The sequence below is a fragment of the Pecten maximus genome, chromosome 8, assembly GCF_902652985.1.
Source record: "Pecten maximus chromosome 8, xPecMax1.1, whole genome shotgun sequence".
In the NCBI taxonomy this organism is placed as follows: Eukaryota; Metazoa; Mollusca; class Bivalvia; order Pectinida; family Pectinidae; genus Pecten; species Pecten maximus.
The window spans coordinates 25,269,881-25,287,509 of record NC_047022.1 but is presented as its reverse complement, the minus strand read 5'-3'; the positions used below and the strand labels follow the sequence as shown (position 1 = coordinate 25,287,509).

Here is a 17,629-nt window from a genome sequence, read left to right as displayed (position 1 = left end):
ATAAAATTATTTGTGATGACAAAGCAGAGAATGAGTAGATGAGAAACCGGAATTTTGTCTAATTTTGTAAACTGTGTTTGGTGTGACAAGTTGTTGCTAATGTACAGATATGTGTACATATACAGTGGAACCTCTATAAACCGAACATGCATGGGACATTGATATTTGTTCGGTTTACAGAGGGTTCGGTTTGGAGAAGTTGGTCAAAATAACCGGTCGAGTTCCGAATATAATTGGTCGGACGATGTTAGATTGTACCCGATTACAAACCGACACTAGGCCTACTATACGCACATAGATAATTTGGTTTGTCTGAAGAATATGAATATCATGAAAGTAAATCAATGCATATATTACAGATTATATAAGAAATTAAAATGACTAACTGTAGTTTTATATAGTTTTATACATTTACTGCACTTCACGATCGACCTGCATTCTGTTGCTTCGCCATGTGGTGGGGCCTAATACGGGATATTTAATGATTTTACAAAAAACGGAAATCGAATGATATGAAAGTGTGTGAAGATGTCTTGCTTCAATATGAATTACAATTGATCACTTGATACCGGTGGTATTCCCGATATCGGTATTGTCTTAAAAAATGAACATCGGACACTGGCATCATTTCAGTGTGTATAGTTATGACCCTGCAAGAACACCCCTTATTGGGCCTCATTTAGATTAGAATGCGAAACTCAGGCTCCTAGCTCTAATTGTATTGCGAAGATTAACATGGAATCTGCTGCGCTTCGATGAAGTGTGATCTATTTATTTCAACTTTGACTTTCAGCTCCATTAAATATAAGAACAATATGTTTTTATATGTAAAATATTATATTTAAGATAAGAGAACATGGAGATGTTCAAATTTCTTTTATAAATCCCTCTTCTTGTATTTTAATTTTAAATCAAGTGAATTTAGCTTACTGTTACATATATGAATTATTGTATATTATCCAATCATTAAAGTCCATCTCAACATCAATTCTAGAATAATACACAAACAAAATGATTTCTAGATGACTGTACATTTCGAGTATGAAAACTTAATACGTACATGTTATAATCTAATGAAACACCAAATGTTTGTTTATTTTTCATTTATCTTGCTCCTGATTTACAAACTGAATTCAAACTTAAAACTTCATTATATAATTGAAATCACAATGCAGATTACAAAATTTGAACCTGTAGTCTAGTTTTATTAAAAATTGTGCTTATCTAGTTCATACCTATATTGAATATATAAAAATGTTTAATGTATAGATGAAATTAAAAACTGCATAAAAAACTTTATTTCTTTGGTAACAGAGGATCGACTAGATGAGCTGAAGATCATCTTTCTGGAGGAGGAGATAAAGGAACTAAAACATGCACTTCGTGATCTCAAAAACCGTAACAACTTCCTAACACAGAGGCTGGAACAGGAAGAGGAACACAAGAAAAAACAGTCAGTATTTGGTCGTGTGGAAGGGTGTGTGTTGTTAGTAAAACCTGCCAGAGTTTCCCAGTATTTGGTCGTGTGGAAGGGTCTGTCTTTCTGTGTTATGTCAGTGTATTTACACTGTCATTCTGCATAATGTCACAGTGTATTTACAGTATGTCGCTCTGCAGTATGTCAGTGTATTTACACTTTGTCATTCTGCTTGATGTCACTGTGTCAAACATAATGATAAGTAAAACATGTTGATATACAGTATGTCACTTGTTATGTATACTTTCAGACTGGCTAAGATTGAGAGTCTACAGTATCAAGTAGCCCAGGGTGGTGGTCCAATGGCTGAGAAAATCGCCACTGGTAATCTCAACATCTTCAGCAACCCTAATCATCCTCCGACCTTGACAGAATGTGAGGTCGTCATTCGCCATCTTCAGTCCATCAATGAGCAGCAGACACATGAGGTAACATTGATATTTTGTTAGGACATTCAGTGCTGAATGTGTACATTTTTCGTAATTCTAAGATAACTAATTTGATGGAGTAGCTACCCCCACAATGATGTTGGGGGGGGGGGGGTATACTGGATTCATTCTGTCTGGATGTTGTCCACAAATGTCTGAAGAAATCCCAATGAAACTTAAATTAACACAACTAGAACTGTCGCCAGGATGGCTGACTAATACCCCCGCAATTTGCACGAGTCAATGGTGAATTGGAACTCTTAATTAGAGGCTAACTAAGATAACCCAGTAATATAGTGACCAGTTGCCATAGCAACCATAATTTTGAGGAAAAAGAAAGTGAGATGCACATCTTCACATGGTCCTCTATATTTGTGTGAAGTTTCATTAAAATGTGCCCTTCCGTTTAGGATGAGTTGTCCAGACAAAATGTGTCTACAGACAGACGACGGACAGACAGACAACCTGATTCCAGTATACCCCCCCTAACTTCGTTGTGGGGGTATAAATATAAAAGACCATATGTAGATGTGCATATGACTTTTTTTGTTTGAAATTTTGATTGCTATGGTAACTGGTCACTATAAACAGGTTTTCATATAACGGGTCATAACTCTTCAGACATTTGACCATTTTATTCATCTTTGTTTAAAGGGTGAAACTAACCATTGAATGCCTATAGTTTGACATATCAGTTGTGAGACCAACATCTCATATTATGGAACGCTTTATGAGAATAATTTTGGTGATGGTACTCTCATCATTAAATGTTTTATGCATATAAATTATAATGGACACACGAAATGGAAAGACTTAATTTGTACATTGTAAATTATAAATAAATATCACTTGCATAAATTACATTAAACAAATAATAACACAACAGTTATTTATATATCTTTGTCTTGCCAACTGAAAATTTGGTGTTTTAAACAGCTGGAACGTCTTAAGTCAGACCTGCGCGATGTATTGTACTCCCACAAGTGGACGCCCGATGCCTACCTGCTTGCCAAGGCTTACATTGCAGAAGATGATGCTAAGGACAAGGAAGAGAAAAGGGCGCTTCCCAAACTTAAAAACCCTTCCAGGAAATTGTAAGCAGAATCATATGCCCAGTATATATGTGTGTATACGATTCAATATAGAGAAGGCGCTTGTGCTTAATTAATCTGCAAGTTTCTAATTTTACTATACCTCTCTCTCTTTCTCTCTTTATATATATATATACACTGTATAAAAAAAATAAAATTTGGACATGGAAAACAGACTTTCAAGTTTCTACTGATTAAACATTTGCATGCAATCAATGATTGTGAAGCTTGCCGGTGGTCAAATAAACTCCAAATGTAATCCCAACAAATTTAGATTTGATGTTCAAAGGTTAGATACAAAATCTGGAAAAAAAAAAAAAATCCAAATATTTTCTAAGCTTAGCACTGCACATCCTCCAATACCTTGTGAAAACATTTGACACCCCATTTAGATTGTTATTTGTATCCTCATTGACAAATACTGACTTCTAAAATTTCTCATCTTCTCTGCAGGGAAATTTTCTTAATCCAATATTAATGATAATTGTTGTATAATATCTAACAAATTTCCCCAATTCTTTTTAACAAATCACCTAAATGTTGCATAGGTATCCCAGAAAAGACCAACGAGAGTTTCAGATTTACCTGTTAATTAAAGCTATGTATGACTCCACTGAAATCATATTATAGACACTCATGTTTAATTTTGTGCATAACAATAATTTCTGAAACAAGAAATAATTAATCATTGTAAATAATATTCCCCCCAAAACCTGTAGTGTGACATATTAACTTTTCATATTTAACTTTTGAACATTCGATCAACATGATTGATTTTGTATATATGACAATAATCAGCTATAATGAATGATATTGATTTAAAGTTATCTGTAGTAGCAATTAAAATTTAAATGTGTCTGTAATTATTTAAATTTATTCAAATCTATTTCATAAACTCCTCATGATGTGATTTAGTTGATTGTTTTGCAGAGGAAAAATATTTTATTTCAAAACAAATTCTGATACAAACTTAAGATGTGGTAGTGTTACTGTTATTGAATATGATTACATGTGGTAAAATCCTGGCCCTTTACACCTTCAGTTCTCTTCAGTACAGAGATAACCTATGTCCTGTATTGGATAGGACATAGCTTGTTACTTTGATACACATGAAATACGCCTCAAGCATTTGCTCAGTTGAAACGGCTATACATTGTGCACATGCTGTCTACCAAAATCTTTTTTCAACTGCATTGGACTTATTTGAAATTTATAGTTATAGTTCAATATGTAACATGCATATGATAGCATTATAACAGTTTATTTTGTTATAATTTGTATGAAATTGTGTAATATGAAATACTCATATTACTTTAGAAGAGTCAAAACTGACAACTTTATTTGATATAAGCCAGTAACATTAACATAAAATTATCTAATTTTCAGACCCGATATTGCTTATATCCAAAGAGATACAGTAAATTTACCGGCTCTGAAGCAGACAGTCAGTAACAAAGCAATAGAGAGACGTAAACGTACACAGATACTTCAGAAAGCTCGCCTACACAAAGAAATTCTACCCTAATGTGTCAGCATTCTAGGTAAAGGGAGATAATTGTGTATACAACGTACCCAGATAAGGTCTACTGAAGGAATTCCTCAACCACTGGCAAGTAGACTAGTCATACTGCTGGAGGCTGTGTAATAATGAACTGTAATGTTTGCTGAATGAATTCCTGGGTAATGTGTGACCAGATTTAAGTTGTCACCCTGAGCAAAGGTACGAAAACACACATTTGTATATGACACATGGTGGAAATTCTCAACAAAGTGTGCCTCGATGTTTCTCTCTTAAAAGATTACCATGCTATGGAGTGAGAAAACTATTGTAAAGACAATATTTTAAACATTTGACAATTTTTTTCTTGTCGTCGGAGACTGATAATAGGAGATGTCTGTATGTTGTGTTGTTTACTAGGGAAAGAAGGGAAGTAACTTCCATCAGTGTTTTTCTGACCATTGCCATGATGTCCAACGTGCCTCCCTGTGTTCCCCCATCTAACATTGATCATAATCAGATGTGGCAGGCCTAAACTATTCTAACTGAATTTACCTATACAACTCCTGTATTTCAATATTTTAAGTGAAGATTCTTCCTGAAATTTTATCACGTTTCAAAATAGATTAGGAATTACAGATATATACTGTATATCACTTTTTTTCGCTGCAGATTAAATGGTGAGTCACAATTTTTAGAAACTTTTAAGCATAAAATGTTGTTTAAGACAAAAGTTGATGACATGTAAATGTAGACTAGCACTAAAACCAAATTCACTTCAGAAGATAAAAAGTTAATTCTCAAAGTTTATTTACTTATTGAGAAAAATCCAGTTAAGCCACAGCATATACTTAAATGTAATATTGTAAACATATTTTAGCTTTAATATCATTTTAGCAGCAATCATATTTAAGTGCATTTTGCACTTGATACAAATTATGATAGCGCTCGTTACACTTTATACATACTATTTCCATATCAAATAATGTGGGTGAACAAATTCATTATTGCACTTATCTGTTGAAATTTGGTAATGTGCTGAATTTTAGTGCAAAACAATTCATGTTTAAGGTATATTCTTGGATTGTAGCCGATATGCATCCCTGTGCAGACCTACAATTAAATTCCTGTTAGGTTTCAGTTGATCATAATGTTATGTTCATAGCTAGCAGCACTACTTTATCTATATAAATTAGGCATTTTTCTATTCTCTTCATTACACTAGCCATACTTTGGTACAAGAGATCTGAAGCGATTGGATTTATATGCAGAATGTGAGACAATACATGTATTTGTATGTAAAGGTAATTTTTTTATCTATTCAATTAAAGACTATTGCCAAGTGCTAGTCCTATGTTGTCGTACGGATGAATCCTCTTTGGTTGTGTATATATCTATTGCCAAGTGCTAGTCCTATGTTGTCGTACGGATGAATCCTCTTTGGTTGTGTATCTGTCGGTGTGTAGCTATATTCTGAAAGCAGATTTTATGATTCTGAATATCATGCACCCCAAGTATACATACAAATGTACTTTTATAGAAAGTTATTATATAACTTTCATACAAAGTCACCTAATTTCATATGTTTGCTGAATGTTTAAGGTTCATGTGTAGGTAATTTCTTGATGTATGTATTAATATGTTTTGACATTAGAAAGAAAAATCAAATTAAAAATAAATTCTAGTAAGCAGCTCTTCAACTGTCTGATCCTACACCCCAAGTATTTTCTCTAATCAGACCCACGAATATAATCCGACATTCCTTCACAAACCAACTCCAGAGTATGCTGTACTCCAACAATGTTAGAGGTTTTACACGGCGAGATACTTTTGACAGGCGCCGTGTCGCAGTCGGCAAAATAATATCCGATAGAAAAAGAGCCGACCAGCGGCCTCTTATGTTATAGGAGTAGAGTATGCTGATGATTTTTTGTGACCAGAGGTTTGGGTACGAGTTAAGACTGGTTCTGGTATAATCAGTATAGGTTCGATTAATTTAGTGTATAATACCTGTAGTTTTAACAATAATCCAAAAACAAGTTTTTATCACTAAAGCTTCAATACTCGACTGCCTAGTGTATGGAAGAAGGACACAACTGTATTGTGTAAATCCAGCTCATGTTTATACCGTTGTACCGACTAGCAAATAGAATAGGCCTTGGATGAGTGACCATATTTCAATCTGCATGTACATGTATTTTGCCAACTCTGTGATGAACTGTTTGCTAAACTAGACTCCTCTCAAAATTAGTTTTTGTTTTTGTGTGCATTGCTTAATATATATACTCCAGCATAATTTTTTATTATTATTTTCATAATTAAATACTACCATATGCATGTATTGAAAAGCAATTGATGCAATGCACAATTATAGCATTTATGATAAATGTTCTATTCAAACTGTACTATGGTTTATTTACCTTCTACCCAATCTAGGGGGTCAAAGTTCATAGAAATGATACATTTATACATCTAGGAGACACCAGATGTACAAGGTTTTCTTTCACATTTAAAAATTCTGTTCGGAAATGGGTGGGCTGTGGATTGGAGGGGCTTAGTGAAACATTATATCACAGAATCCCGATACATTTATGGGGCTGAAACTCCAGTGATGTGGTATATATGGGAGCAGTGTTTGCTGGCATTGTATGTTGTTTGTGTGTATGTACTGGCATTTCTACAGAAAACATGCTCATACATTATTATATGCATACTTATAATAATTACAATGTGTTCTGTCAATCTTCTCATATTTTTTTTTCTCAAATAGAATGAAAATCAAATTAAATGTATTCATATCAGATACCTGTTGCTTGTCCTGCCTTTTCTTTTTTCTCTATTCTCAACACAACAATATAAAGGGCAATGGGCTATAGCTACGTGTATATCAGTAAGAGGCTCATAGGCCGTAACAGTTGCCCCAGTCTAAACATAATTATCTTATAAATAATGTGAAACCCAAGGCCATGAAAATTTTATAATTTTGGTTAGGAACCTGAAGGCCTCTGCCATGAGAAGTATTTGATTCTACATCATCTTGCTAATGAGATGAAATTTCAGTCAATTTGATACCTTTCGGCTACGCCCCTCAGTCCCTGGGTGTTGGCCAGGGTCAATATGTACACACCATCAAACTTTTATAACATATTAATACATGTAATTCTAACCAAGTTTGAATCATTTCTAATGGAAATGAAACAAATTATGCTCAAAAATAAGATTTCTACACAAGAGGCACAATGTGCCTGTATCGCTCATCTGCTTCTATTGCAACTTTGAAGTTGATTTAGGTCATTTATGCATATGCTAACCTGATAACGACTTGATTGAAATAAATGAGTAGGCCAGGCTAATTCATTTGAATGAATTTTGTAACCCTTCATTCCAGGATACTACTCGCCCAATATGGGGTCTCTTGGTTATTGAGAAGTCACAAAGGGCATTAACTTTTTCCGAACTTGTCAAATCAATTTACTCTTTAGAAAAATCTGTTTCAAACTGAGGAAGAGCCCAAGACAAACATAAAGCTTACACCAGATGAATGGATGAGCGTCGCACCATGATACTGCCATGAAATGGTTGTTCTGTATAAGAAACAAGAATAATAAAACTAATTCATTCATCTATTTTGGCCATAGCATAATGTTAATTTAGAAACAAAGTCAATATGTATAACTCTATGGCAATATCATGCTATAAAGGACATCACAATAACAACATAACACAAATGGTCAACATACATCGCCAATTTCAGCCAAATGTCCCACATATACTGCTGAGAACAGTAGAATGTTTAGGTGATGTAAATATATCCTGATTCACATCAATGCCATGGGGTGGAACAACACCCGATGTCAGCCAACGACTGTCTTTGATTTTTTATCCCGAGTGACAGCTGATTTATCATGTATACATTGTCTTATTAAGATAGCACTAGTTCAAAGTAAATCTAACATCAAGATGATTGATATGGTTTCATCTAATAATTCAATAATTATATCAACCATGTATGATGCTAATCATATTTCTGTTTCAATAAACAACATGGTGTTTCTCGTGTGAACCTGATGACTACTGTATAAGTAGTGCCTCCCTGATAGAGGAGGGCAGATTTGTAACCCCTATCATTGTTCAGTTAATCAGCTAACATGACAAAACTGTAAAATCATCACTGGGGATATAATATAATGTATGAGTAGACACTTGATTCTTAAATCCACAACTTGTCTATATGATTCCATGTATGTCACAATCTGGTTCTAGACTTGTTTGTAGGCCTTAGCTCGACTATATTATTCTAGAGTTACAGGACACAGTTAGGAAATATTGACACTTCCTGTCAGATGAACAGCGATTAGGACCATTAATGATGACACATTTTGTGATCCTCGTTCAACACAGTAACTCATGTTTCAGGACACTGTTGCAAGGGTCAGAGGTCACTGATTTCTAGTGCGGAGGAAATTCAGATCATTGTCCAAGTGAATTTGGTGTCGCTGATATTTTGCAAAGCCTGGCTAGCATCCCTGAGAGCTGGAGTAAGGAGCTCACACCTTCTGCTATCCTCATGTGTGTGTAGCCTATCTCCTGTAAATCATAAACCATCAGACTGACAGTAAATAACTTTGTGACAAGTAGCCATAAAACCCAAACCCAAATATATACATTTAAACAAAATATAGATTACAACTACACCTCTGATCTGTTTTTATCTCGTTATAAAAATAAATCAATTACTAAAATAAAACACAGATTTGTTTTTAAGTGAACTTAATGAGCTAAACTTGATGTATGAAGACTGACCTTGATGAACTCGAGTTTGAGGAATTCTGGCATGCTGTGTGTTTTACACACACGGAACACAATAGTCATAATATCCTGGCAGGAATAACCAAGCTTCCACAGATGAGCCATGACCTTGTAGGCATCCTCCAGGGCTCCATTTACACAGTGCTGCAGCATGTCTTTCACTAGTACAGGGTGTGGCTCATCACATACCTAGACAGGAAACGAGTTACTTCCCCTTATTAAATGTAGTCTGTTATGGCATCTCTTTGTATATATAGTATTTCATTTTTCCTGGTACTCATTTGTAAATTGTATTTCCCCTATTGGGCCTCGCCCTCTGGCCCCTGGGGGTTCAGCGTCACCATTTTTGCAATATCTGTTCCCTTTCCCCAAAGGATGTTTCTGACCAGATTAAGTTCAAATCCATTCAAAACTTTATGACTAGTAGCGATTTCAAGGAATTGCCTCAATTTCCCCTATTTGGCCCAGCCCCTTGGGGGTCAGAGTCACCATTTATGCAAAATCTGATCCCCTTTTGCCAAGGATGTTTCTAACCAAATTTGGTCAAAATGCAATAAGAACTTTTTGACTAGTAGCGATTTGAAGCAAATGTTGATGGACGACGGACGGACGCCGCACCATGACATAAGCTCACCGGACCTTCGGTCCAGGTGAGCTTAAAAGCTCAAAATGTGCTAGACAAAAAGAACTGCTGTGAAAAATTAGTACCAGTTTCATTTCTGAATGACAGCGAATCGGACCTCAATTTAAATTGTGTCAATTGGAATGACTGGACAAATACATGAAATTTCATATTGGGACTCAAAAATAACCACTTTGTCTTACCTTGAATACATTCTCACTGTTCACATGTCCAAATCCTTGATGTGTGGACTGCAGATTATTTAATGCCTGCAACAGTTTCCAGTGAATAATAGTGATTCAATGATCCAGAAATTTTTTTAAATCAACATTGCCATTACACTGGTTACTTTAAAAGTTTCATCTGGAATATGATATTGTTGTGAAAGATGACCGAATATACAATGTTATATACTCAATATATATATTACCGACAATGGCAGGTGTAGTCTACGATCACATAAGTATGGGTGCATAAAATATGTCCTAATACGAGCTTAACCAAGTGTAGACTACGCCGATTGTAGTCATCCATGGCTGAAAATCACATTTGGGATGAGGTGACATAAACACCTTCGCTGAGAGGTCAGGTTGTCACGTACATTCACAACAACATTGGAATTTCTAATGAATATCTGCTAAGAAAAAAACAAAACAAGCTTCTTTTAATTTTTGAAATTTTCACCCTTAGTATCTTATCCAGGTACAAAAGAACTTGGTGTACAATGTTTTACAATGTACCTGTCTCATGTCTCCCTGCGCAGTAAATACAATGGCCTCGATTCCATCGTCAGTATAGCTAACACTCTCCTGCTCACAGATCTCCAGTAATCGTTTTAGAACCTGAGCATCTGTTAACTTGGAATACCGCAACACAGCACATCTGGATTGGATTGGTTCTGTAAGTAACAGGTACATTTATTCAAACTACATGTATACTGTAACAGAGGCCTCCACTTGGTATCAAATCTGGGACCCCAGAGAAATTCTCACCAGTTGTATCTTACCAGGGTCATATACAGTGGGCCCACGATAATCCGGACGCCGATAGTCCGGAAAACTCACAGTCCGGACGGAATAGCATGGGAACAGATTTCCGTAACGTTATTTGTACTCACCAGTCCGGAAATTCACAATTTTTTTCTGCATTATTTTGCCATAACATCACTCCTATACCTCTAATAAATGTATAATCCAAAATAGAAGGGCATGAGGTGTATACTTTTGGACTTACAAGCTACCCCAAAAACTTACCCCAAAAACTTTAAAGTTTTGGGGTGGGACGCTGACGCCGACGCCGGGGTGACAGCATTAGCCCTCGGTTACTCGTAACGGTGAGCTAAAAACCGTAAAAAATTGTCCCACATTCTGGCTCGTGCTTTTCGCTTGCCAACATTCAAGCGTTTGATGAAAAGCAGTTAAAAGCGCTTAAAAGACCAAGCTAGCTGATACAAAAAGACCAAGCTAGCTGATACAAATGATTGACTATCTCCACACGGACAATGGCTTTGATATCAGTGCATGCACAGAGTACAGATTCAACAAGAGCTGTTGGAGAACAGCATAGCTCATCTCACAAATGTTTGTCAATAAATAATTAAAATATATTGATTGGAATGGTTTCGCAAATTGCATTAATAATATGTATATTGTTTACTTGATCAGATTGTGTTTTGTGAATTCATGCAATTTTCAAAACCATACCAATTCATATATATATAAATTATTTATTGACAAACATTCGGGAGACAAGCTATGCGGTTGTAGATTAAATGAACATATTAAATACAAATGTAATTGCTTTTGGACATATTTCTTCAATTTTTTGATAAAATATTATCCTTATGAGTGTTGTCTCCCTTGAAAAATGTGGCCCGGTATAAATTGTCTAATGTGAGCATTTTCACATTGTTTCAGTTTCAGTTTCACTCCAAGAAGGGATAGCATAACTCCATAGGGACTCTTTTACCAAATATCAGCACCCTAGTACAATCATAAAGTGATGTGTTAATAGCTTTCAACATTTGCACAAAAATTAAAAAAAAAAAAAAAAACTCCGGCAAGGGATAGTTTAACCCCCACAGGGAACCTAATACCATGTATTACTATGCCTTTCAACACTCACAACACAAAGTCCAAAGATTTAAAAACAAAAAAACACAGATTTAAAAAGAAAAAATCCAATTTTTTAAAAGTTTTACTCCAGGAAGGGATTGTCTTACTCCATAGGGACTCTATTGCCAAATATCAGCACCCTAGTACAATTATAAAGTGATGTATTAAAACCTCTTAACACAGAAATATTCTAAGTCCAAAAATTTCAAAATTCTGGTTTTTCCCCAAAAAATATTTTAGTTTAACTCTGGCAGGGGATAGTTTAACTCCAGTGGGACTCTGTTGCCAAATATCATCACCCTAGTACAATTATAAAGTGATGTATTAATACCTTTCAACACTTGCACCAAAAACTTAACGCAGAAATATTCTAAGTCCAAAAATTTCAAAATTCTGGTTTTTTCCCAAAAAAATCTTTTAGTTTAACTCCGGCAGGGGGATAGTTTAACTCCAGAGGGACTCTACTGCCAATTATCAGCACCCTAGTACAATTATAAAGTGATGTATTAATACCTTTCAACACTTGCACCAAAAACCAAAACAGGGGGATAGTTTAACCCCACAGGGACCATATTACCATAAATTACTATGCCTTTCAACACTTGCACCAAAAACTTAACATTTGAAAAACCAACGCTGACGCCGGAGTGACGACATAAGCTCTCACTCTTTTTCGAAGAGACGAGCTAAAAAGGATCAACAATAATACTGTCATGGAATATACTTGGGGGATTTTCGGAAACTTGTGTCATATTGAGGAAGTTAAATACAATTTACCAATGATTTTATCCGATGCGTTACAGGCAAGTGCAAATCGTGTTGTCTTGGAATATATTTCCATTGTCCTTCTCATGGCTTGTTGTGCCCCATCAGTCATGCTGGAAAAAAAATAAGATTTCATCATACCGTATTTGACCTAATAAGGGCGCAGGGCACGGGTAATTGACAGTGGGGGCGCCCTTATTAGGTCAAATACGGTACGAGAGTTAATAATTTAACACATTCATATAGTAAAACAAAACTACTCAAAAACTCTGATTAAGTTCACATATTATCCACTACAATCAACCATATCCTATTTGCACAAAAATAGACAGAACAACATAAGTAATGTTTTTTCTGTAAGTTTTTAACTACTGTACCTGTCGGCTTCATCAAGGATTATAACCTTGTGGCGACCTTTAGGTAGTGTGACTTTCTGTTGGGCAAACATCTTGATTTTATTCCTCACCACATCAATACCTCTGTAACATAAAGACAAACAAATAGTAATATATAAAGTGGCAAGTTAAGGAATCAATGCAGATTTACTCTTAGTCGTGTACATGCTAGCCAGCAATAAATATAGCAGCCTATGACAAGTTAAAGCAAAGACAAAAAGCTTATAAGTAGGGAACAATTCAGATTCTTAGAAAAAGGCAATAGAAACAAGAAAACAGTATTTATTGCTTTAAATTAGCACCTGTTAGACTTAGAAACACTTCTTACAAACCAACAAGTAGTGAAATGTCATGTAAACTCAGGTAATTTATATTAAGTCTCCAAAAGTGTTGCGATAGCATATGCCACAATATTTAAACAATCAAAATAGTGTTTTCACCTTTAGCAACAGTATTACAATAGTGAAAAATTAAAACAATAGTCACACCTTCTACGAGATGTATCTGAACTCCAGCATACATGAAATATTTTATGAAATATATGTACATTGACAGTAGGAGAATGCATCGAAGAATCTACTACGATGTTTAAGGATTTTCTGAAACCCTTTGAATAAAACATCTGTAAGAATAACTAAGAGGACAAATTGTTGGCATCAATTGTTTTAGTTTCACGAAACACATTAAAACACAATCGTATATCTTACTATGTGTTTTTCAAAGGATAACAGATTTTTTTTATTGACGATGAATAAATGAATTTTCTTTACTTGAGTGAACCAATAAAGCTAACATGTACACTATTTATTAGTTATGGAATCATAGAGGTTACTGAATCTACTAAAGTTAGTAATTATGTTCCTGTGAAATTTAATCTCTGTGTTACACAGTACATTGCTATTATACCTGTCATTAGAAGCATTCAGTTCCAGCACAGCATCTCTGTAGGAGGGTCCTAGTAAGGCTCGGGCCAAGCACAGTATACTTGTTGTCTTTCCTGTTCCTGGAGGACCCTGGAAGTGGAAATAGCAATACAGCGACAAAAATGAGTAATTTTGGGAAGTCACCGACCGGCTCTTTCCAAAATAATCTGTGATATCAAGATGGAGTTGTTTGAAATCGTCTTCTTTTGAAAACTCTTGTTCTTTTGAAAACTTAAACTTACTTTTACCAGAAAAACAGATTTCAATTAAAATGACCATGAAATTGTACAAACAAAAATAAATCTAGGAACACTATTTATTCAAAGTCAATCAAAAATATGAATCAAGATCTTTATCTTAGAGCAACAAATACTTCTTAACTGTAATGTAAGCTAAGATCACTCACAGCAATGATCACATTAGGCACATTCCCATCTCTGGCAAACACTTGAAGTCGACTGATGGTTTCTTCATTTCCGACTATGTCTTGTAATTTTGTTGGCCGATACTTTTCAACCCTGAAGGGAATAGAAAAGAAATTAAGATCTTTTCAATTATCTTTGGCCTCAAATGTCAATAGTAATATAATGTCCTGCATCCATGGCTATTTGATTTTCATCAAAATCAGTCAAAATTATACATCAACATTTGAAGAGATATATTCCGAGGTTTAGATCTAGCTCCTACATTCATAGTGTGAAGAAATCTAAGATAAGGTTAATACCATGTCTACACATCAATGGTAATCTATAATTTTTGTCTACAGTGAAAAATGGTGGCTCAAAATCACAGTAAGATTGCAGAAAAACTTAATGTACAACATATGTCAAAACAAGATTAATTTTGTCTTTGGGATAGAGATATTTAATTTCAAATAGGTTTCAGAAAAAAAATTGTGTAGAGAATTGTGTCATTTTGGGTCAAATATGATAGTTTGCAATGTTTAATTTTTTTTAAAGTTGTTATCATGGTATTCACTGGTCTGAAAAACATAGAAAAAATAAGTTAAATACTTATCCTTCAGAGCAGTACCGTACTTTGGGATATTTTTTGGCGTTTTTGCTCCAAATAGGGTGGTTAAATATTGGTGCGTCAAATTTTGGCATTTATCATCATGTGTGTTAAATTTTGACACTTACCTGTAGTTATGTAATTGAAATGCTTGTTCATTACGCTACCGAAGTCTACATATATAGAAGCCATGTCGCTTGGACAAGTACAAAGGGATTAAAAGATCTGTGGCTAAGTTACAGGATTTGATCACTTCGTCTCACCTGGTTGCACAGGAAAACAGTCTTCACTTTGTAAGTTACACAAGTTAATCGATCCATCGAGACGCGACTTGTCCTTGAACACAGCTAATACAATAATCAATATGAAAACGAGAATGAAATTTATGACGCATTCAGATGAAAACATACTTTTATTGAGGCGTTTTGATAAGAAAACAATATTCCAACACACATCAACACAGATAACGGAAGCTAGTTATGGTTATGTAGTAAATGAACGGAGAAAGACAGTTGCTATAATCCGGATATTGTTCCGACAATTTTTTTCGTGAAATTTTGGTGTGTTTAATTTTGGCTCATTCACCCCAGGCGCCAAATAAAATATAATAATATCCCAAAGTACGGTATTAAAATTTCAAATGTTGTATAGATGAAAAAGATATATACTTTATTATAGGCAATATATGTGTAGGGTTAAATGGCTATATGTTAACACATCTAAAACATGTGCCTTATTTATTTTTCAGAATTTTTACAGTACACTGCTACCTATAATATGGTATATTGGTCATTATAGCACTTTGCATGTAACATGAATTGTTGTTTGGGGTTTGCATTGGTTGGCACACAAAAAATATCAACACACCAGATTCAAAGAGTTTCACATTTACATAAAATCCAAACAGCTGTATGTGACATGAAGTGACAAGTTTATGATCAACTTCTGATCAATAACGTCAAATAACATGCCATCTTTAAAACTTTAAAAGAAACATTTCATGTTATACATGATAAAGAACAGATCGACCGATGGTGATTGGGAATGTAGCTGATCTAGACTGGGTTGAATGTCGGTTAGAGCCTCTGTCCACATGGACATGTCTAAAGTCTTATATTATATATAATAAAAATTGCCAGAAATACATTATATACATCTTTATATATAGGTATTTCTGCATTAAAAAAATATATATATAAGACTAGACATGCCCATCCTTCGGAGGTCCTAGGATTGAGTCATGGTCAGGTTGTTACATTCTTTCTCTCCTATTAAATGATCATGGCATTGATCATGACTTTATCGAATCATAAATTCATATATACCAGGACGATCGACGGGTAGCCCAGAATGGTGGAGGTATTAAATAACCAGGCTACAGAATGGATTTCAACGATAACAGCTTGTGACCGATCATGAATGGCCAAAAGATGTGTACCCATGTCTACTGTACTGGTAAGGGTCCGGGGAGGGATGTTATGATCTAGATATGAACTGCTCAAATTAGCAAAATCCGACACTAGGGAATTAAATGAAACAGTCAAATGGTTACAGTATCGATATGATCAGAATGTTGGTGTTAATAAATTTCCGACAAAAGAGACACCTTCAATTTTACGGGCCGGGGTGCCATCATAACTCATTAACTGATGATTACCGGTATACCCTCAGGGGTCCTGGCCCAGAGGCGTGAATGGGGTTATTTACATTTTGTGTAGGGTATAGATAAAAGGTAAAAGGATAAAAGTGTTTTATTGTGATGTAGGCTTCAAGGGCATGTGTGACTGTGTGCCTTGAAGTCTTCTAGTGTTGTACATTGTACTGCTGCTGTTGGAAGGAGATTCCATCGTTATTGTGTGTGGAAAGAATGAATGTTTAATTGTCCTTTGTAGCAGCTAGGCTATAATATATATGTGTTTGTTAATCCGAAGTGTTCTGGTGTTAATGTCGCCTTTCAAGCTGCATCTACCTAGCAAGATATTCAGGAAATTCGGACTATCTGTCTGTATGCATCCTTGATGATGTGCATGTCTCGTTCGAGGATCTGCACTACAGGAGTGAGTATTATTTGTTGGGTTTATGCCTACGACTTGATGTACAATTATGTAAACAAACATTCTTGTGTGCAGGAGACATGTTTGTAGTGTTGACTATTGTAGTTTGTATATCATGTCTGTTACTAAGCTGGTGTTGTGGTATCTGTTGTTTACGTAGCGTGCTGTTCTACGTTGTAGGCCATCTTCTATTTGGTTTAATTTGTGGGTCCCAAATGGAAGAGCAGTATTCAAGTTTTGGTCTTACAAGTGCTCTGTATGCGTGTTTAAAATTATCAATACTACATATTAGACTCAATCATTACCATGGTAGCTCATGACTTGATCCAGAGCTGCCTCCAGCTTTAGGTTTAGTTTTTGTTGACTCGACAGTGTCCACTTCCATTACTTCTACGTCCGCCATATTTTCCCGCGATAATTTTTGTTTATGTAAAGGGAGGTA

General features: G+C 35.1%; 2 protein-coding genes across 4 annotated transcripts in view; one reads left to right on the top strand and one right to left on the bottom strand.

The window, feature by feature from the left end:
- LOC117332946 (coiled-coil domain-containing protein 74A-like) overlaps window positions 1-7,301 on the top strand; it is a 31,908-nt gene extending 24,607 nt beyond the window's left edge. For all 3 annotated transcript variants that reach the window (XM_033892031.1, XM_033892030.1, XM_033892029.1), the window contains 4 exons: window positions 1,315-1,453; window positions 1,728-1,905; window positions 2,842-2,999; window positions 4,383-7,301. In XM_033892031.1, the coding sequence (XP_033747922.1) occupies window positions 1,315-1,453; window positions 1,728-1,905; window positions 2,842-2,999; window positions 4,383-4,521 (614 nt within the window). In that variant the 3' untranslated portion in view covers window positions 4,522-7,301. The remainder of the gene's footprint in view (window positions 1-1,314; window positions 1,454-1,727; window positions 1,906-2,841; window positions 3,000-4,382) is intronic.
- A 798-nt stretch (window positions 7,302-8,099) lies between these two features.
- On the bottom strand, window positions 8,100-17,598 carry LOC117332948 (replication factor C subunit 2-like). The gene is made up of 9 exons (XM_033892034.1): window positions 17,493-17,598; window positions 14,529-14,640; window positions 14,106-14,212; window positions 13,182-13,283; window positions 12,817-12,917; window positions 10,666-10,823; window positions 10,129-10,194; window positions 9,298-9,492; window positions 8,100-9,081 (listed from the first exon to the last, which is right to left on the bottom strand). Exons 1-9 carry the CDS (start codon window positions 17,588-17,590, stop codon window positions 8,965-8,967), a joined length of 1,056 nt encoding a protein of 351 aa, XP_033747925.1. The 5' UTR covers window positions 17,591-17,598; the 3' UTR covers window positions 8,100-8,964.
- Between the last annotated feature and the right edge of the window lie 31 nt (window positions 17,599-17,629).

Bases quoted from the DNA above. Each gene is read 5' to 3' on its own strand.
- LOC117332948 (XM_033892034.1), bottom strand. From the start codon at position 17,590: ATGGCGGACGTAGAAGTAATGGAAGTGGACACTGTCGAGTCAACAAAA. The intron at 14,641-17,492 runs GTAATGATTGAG...TATTCCCTTCAG, and splicing joins TCAAGTCATGAGCTACCATG to GGTTGAAAAGTATCGGCCAA. The intron at 10,195-10,665 runs GTACATTGTAAA...AAACTGTTGCAG, and splicing joins CGCAGGGAGACATGAGACAG to GCATTAAATAATCTGCAGTC.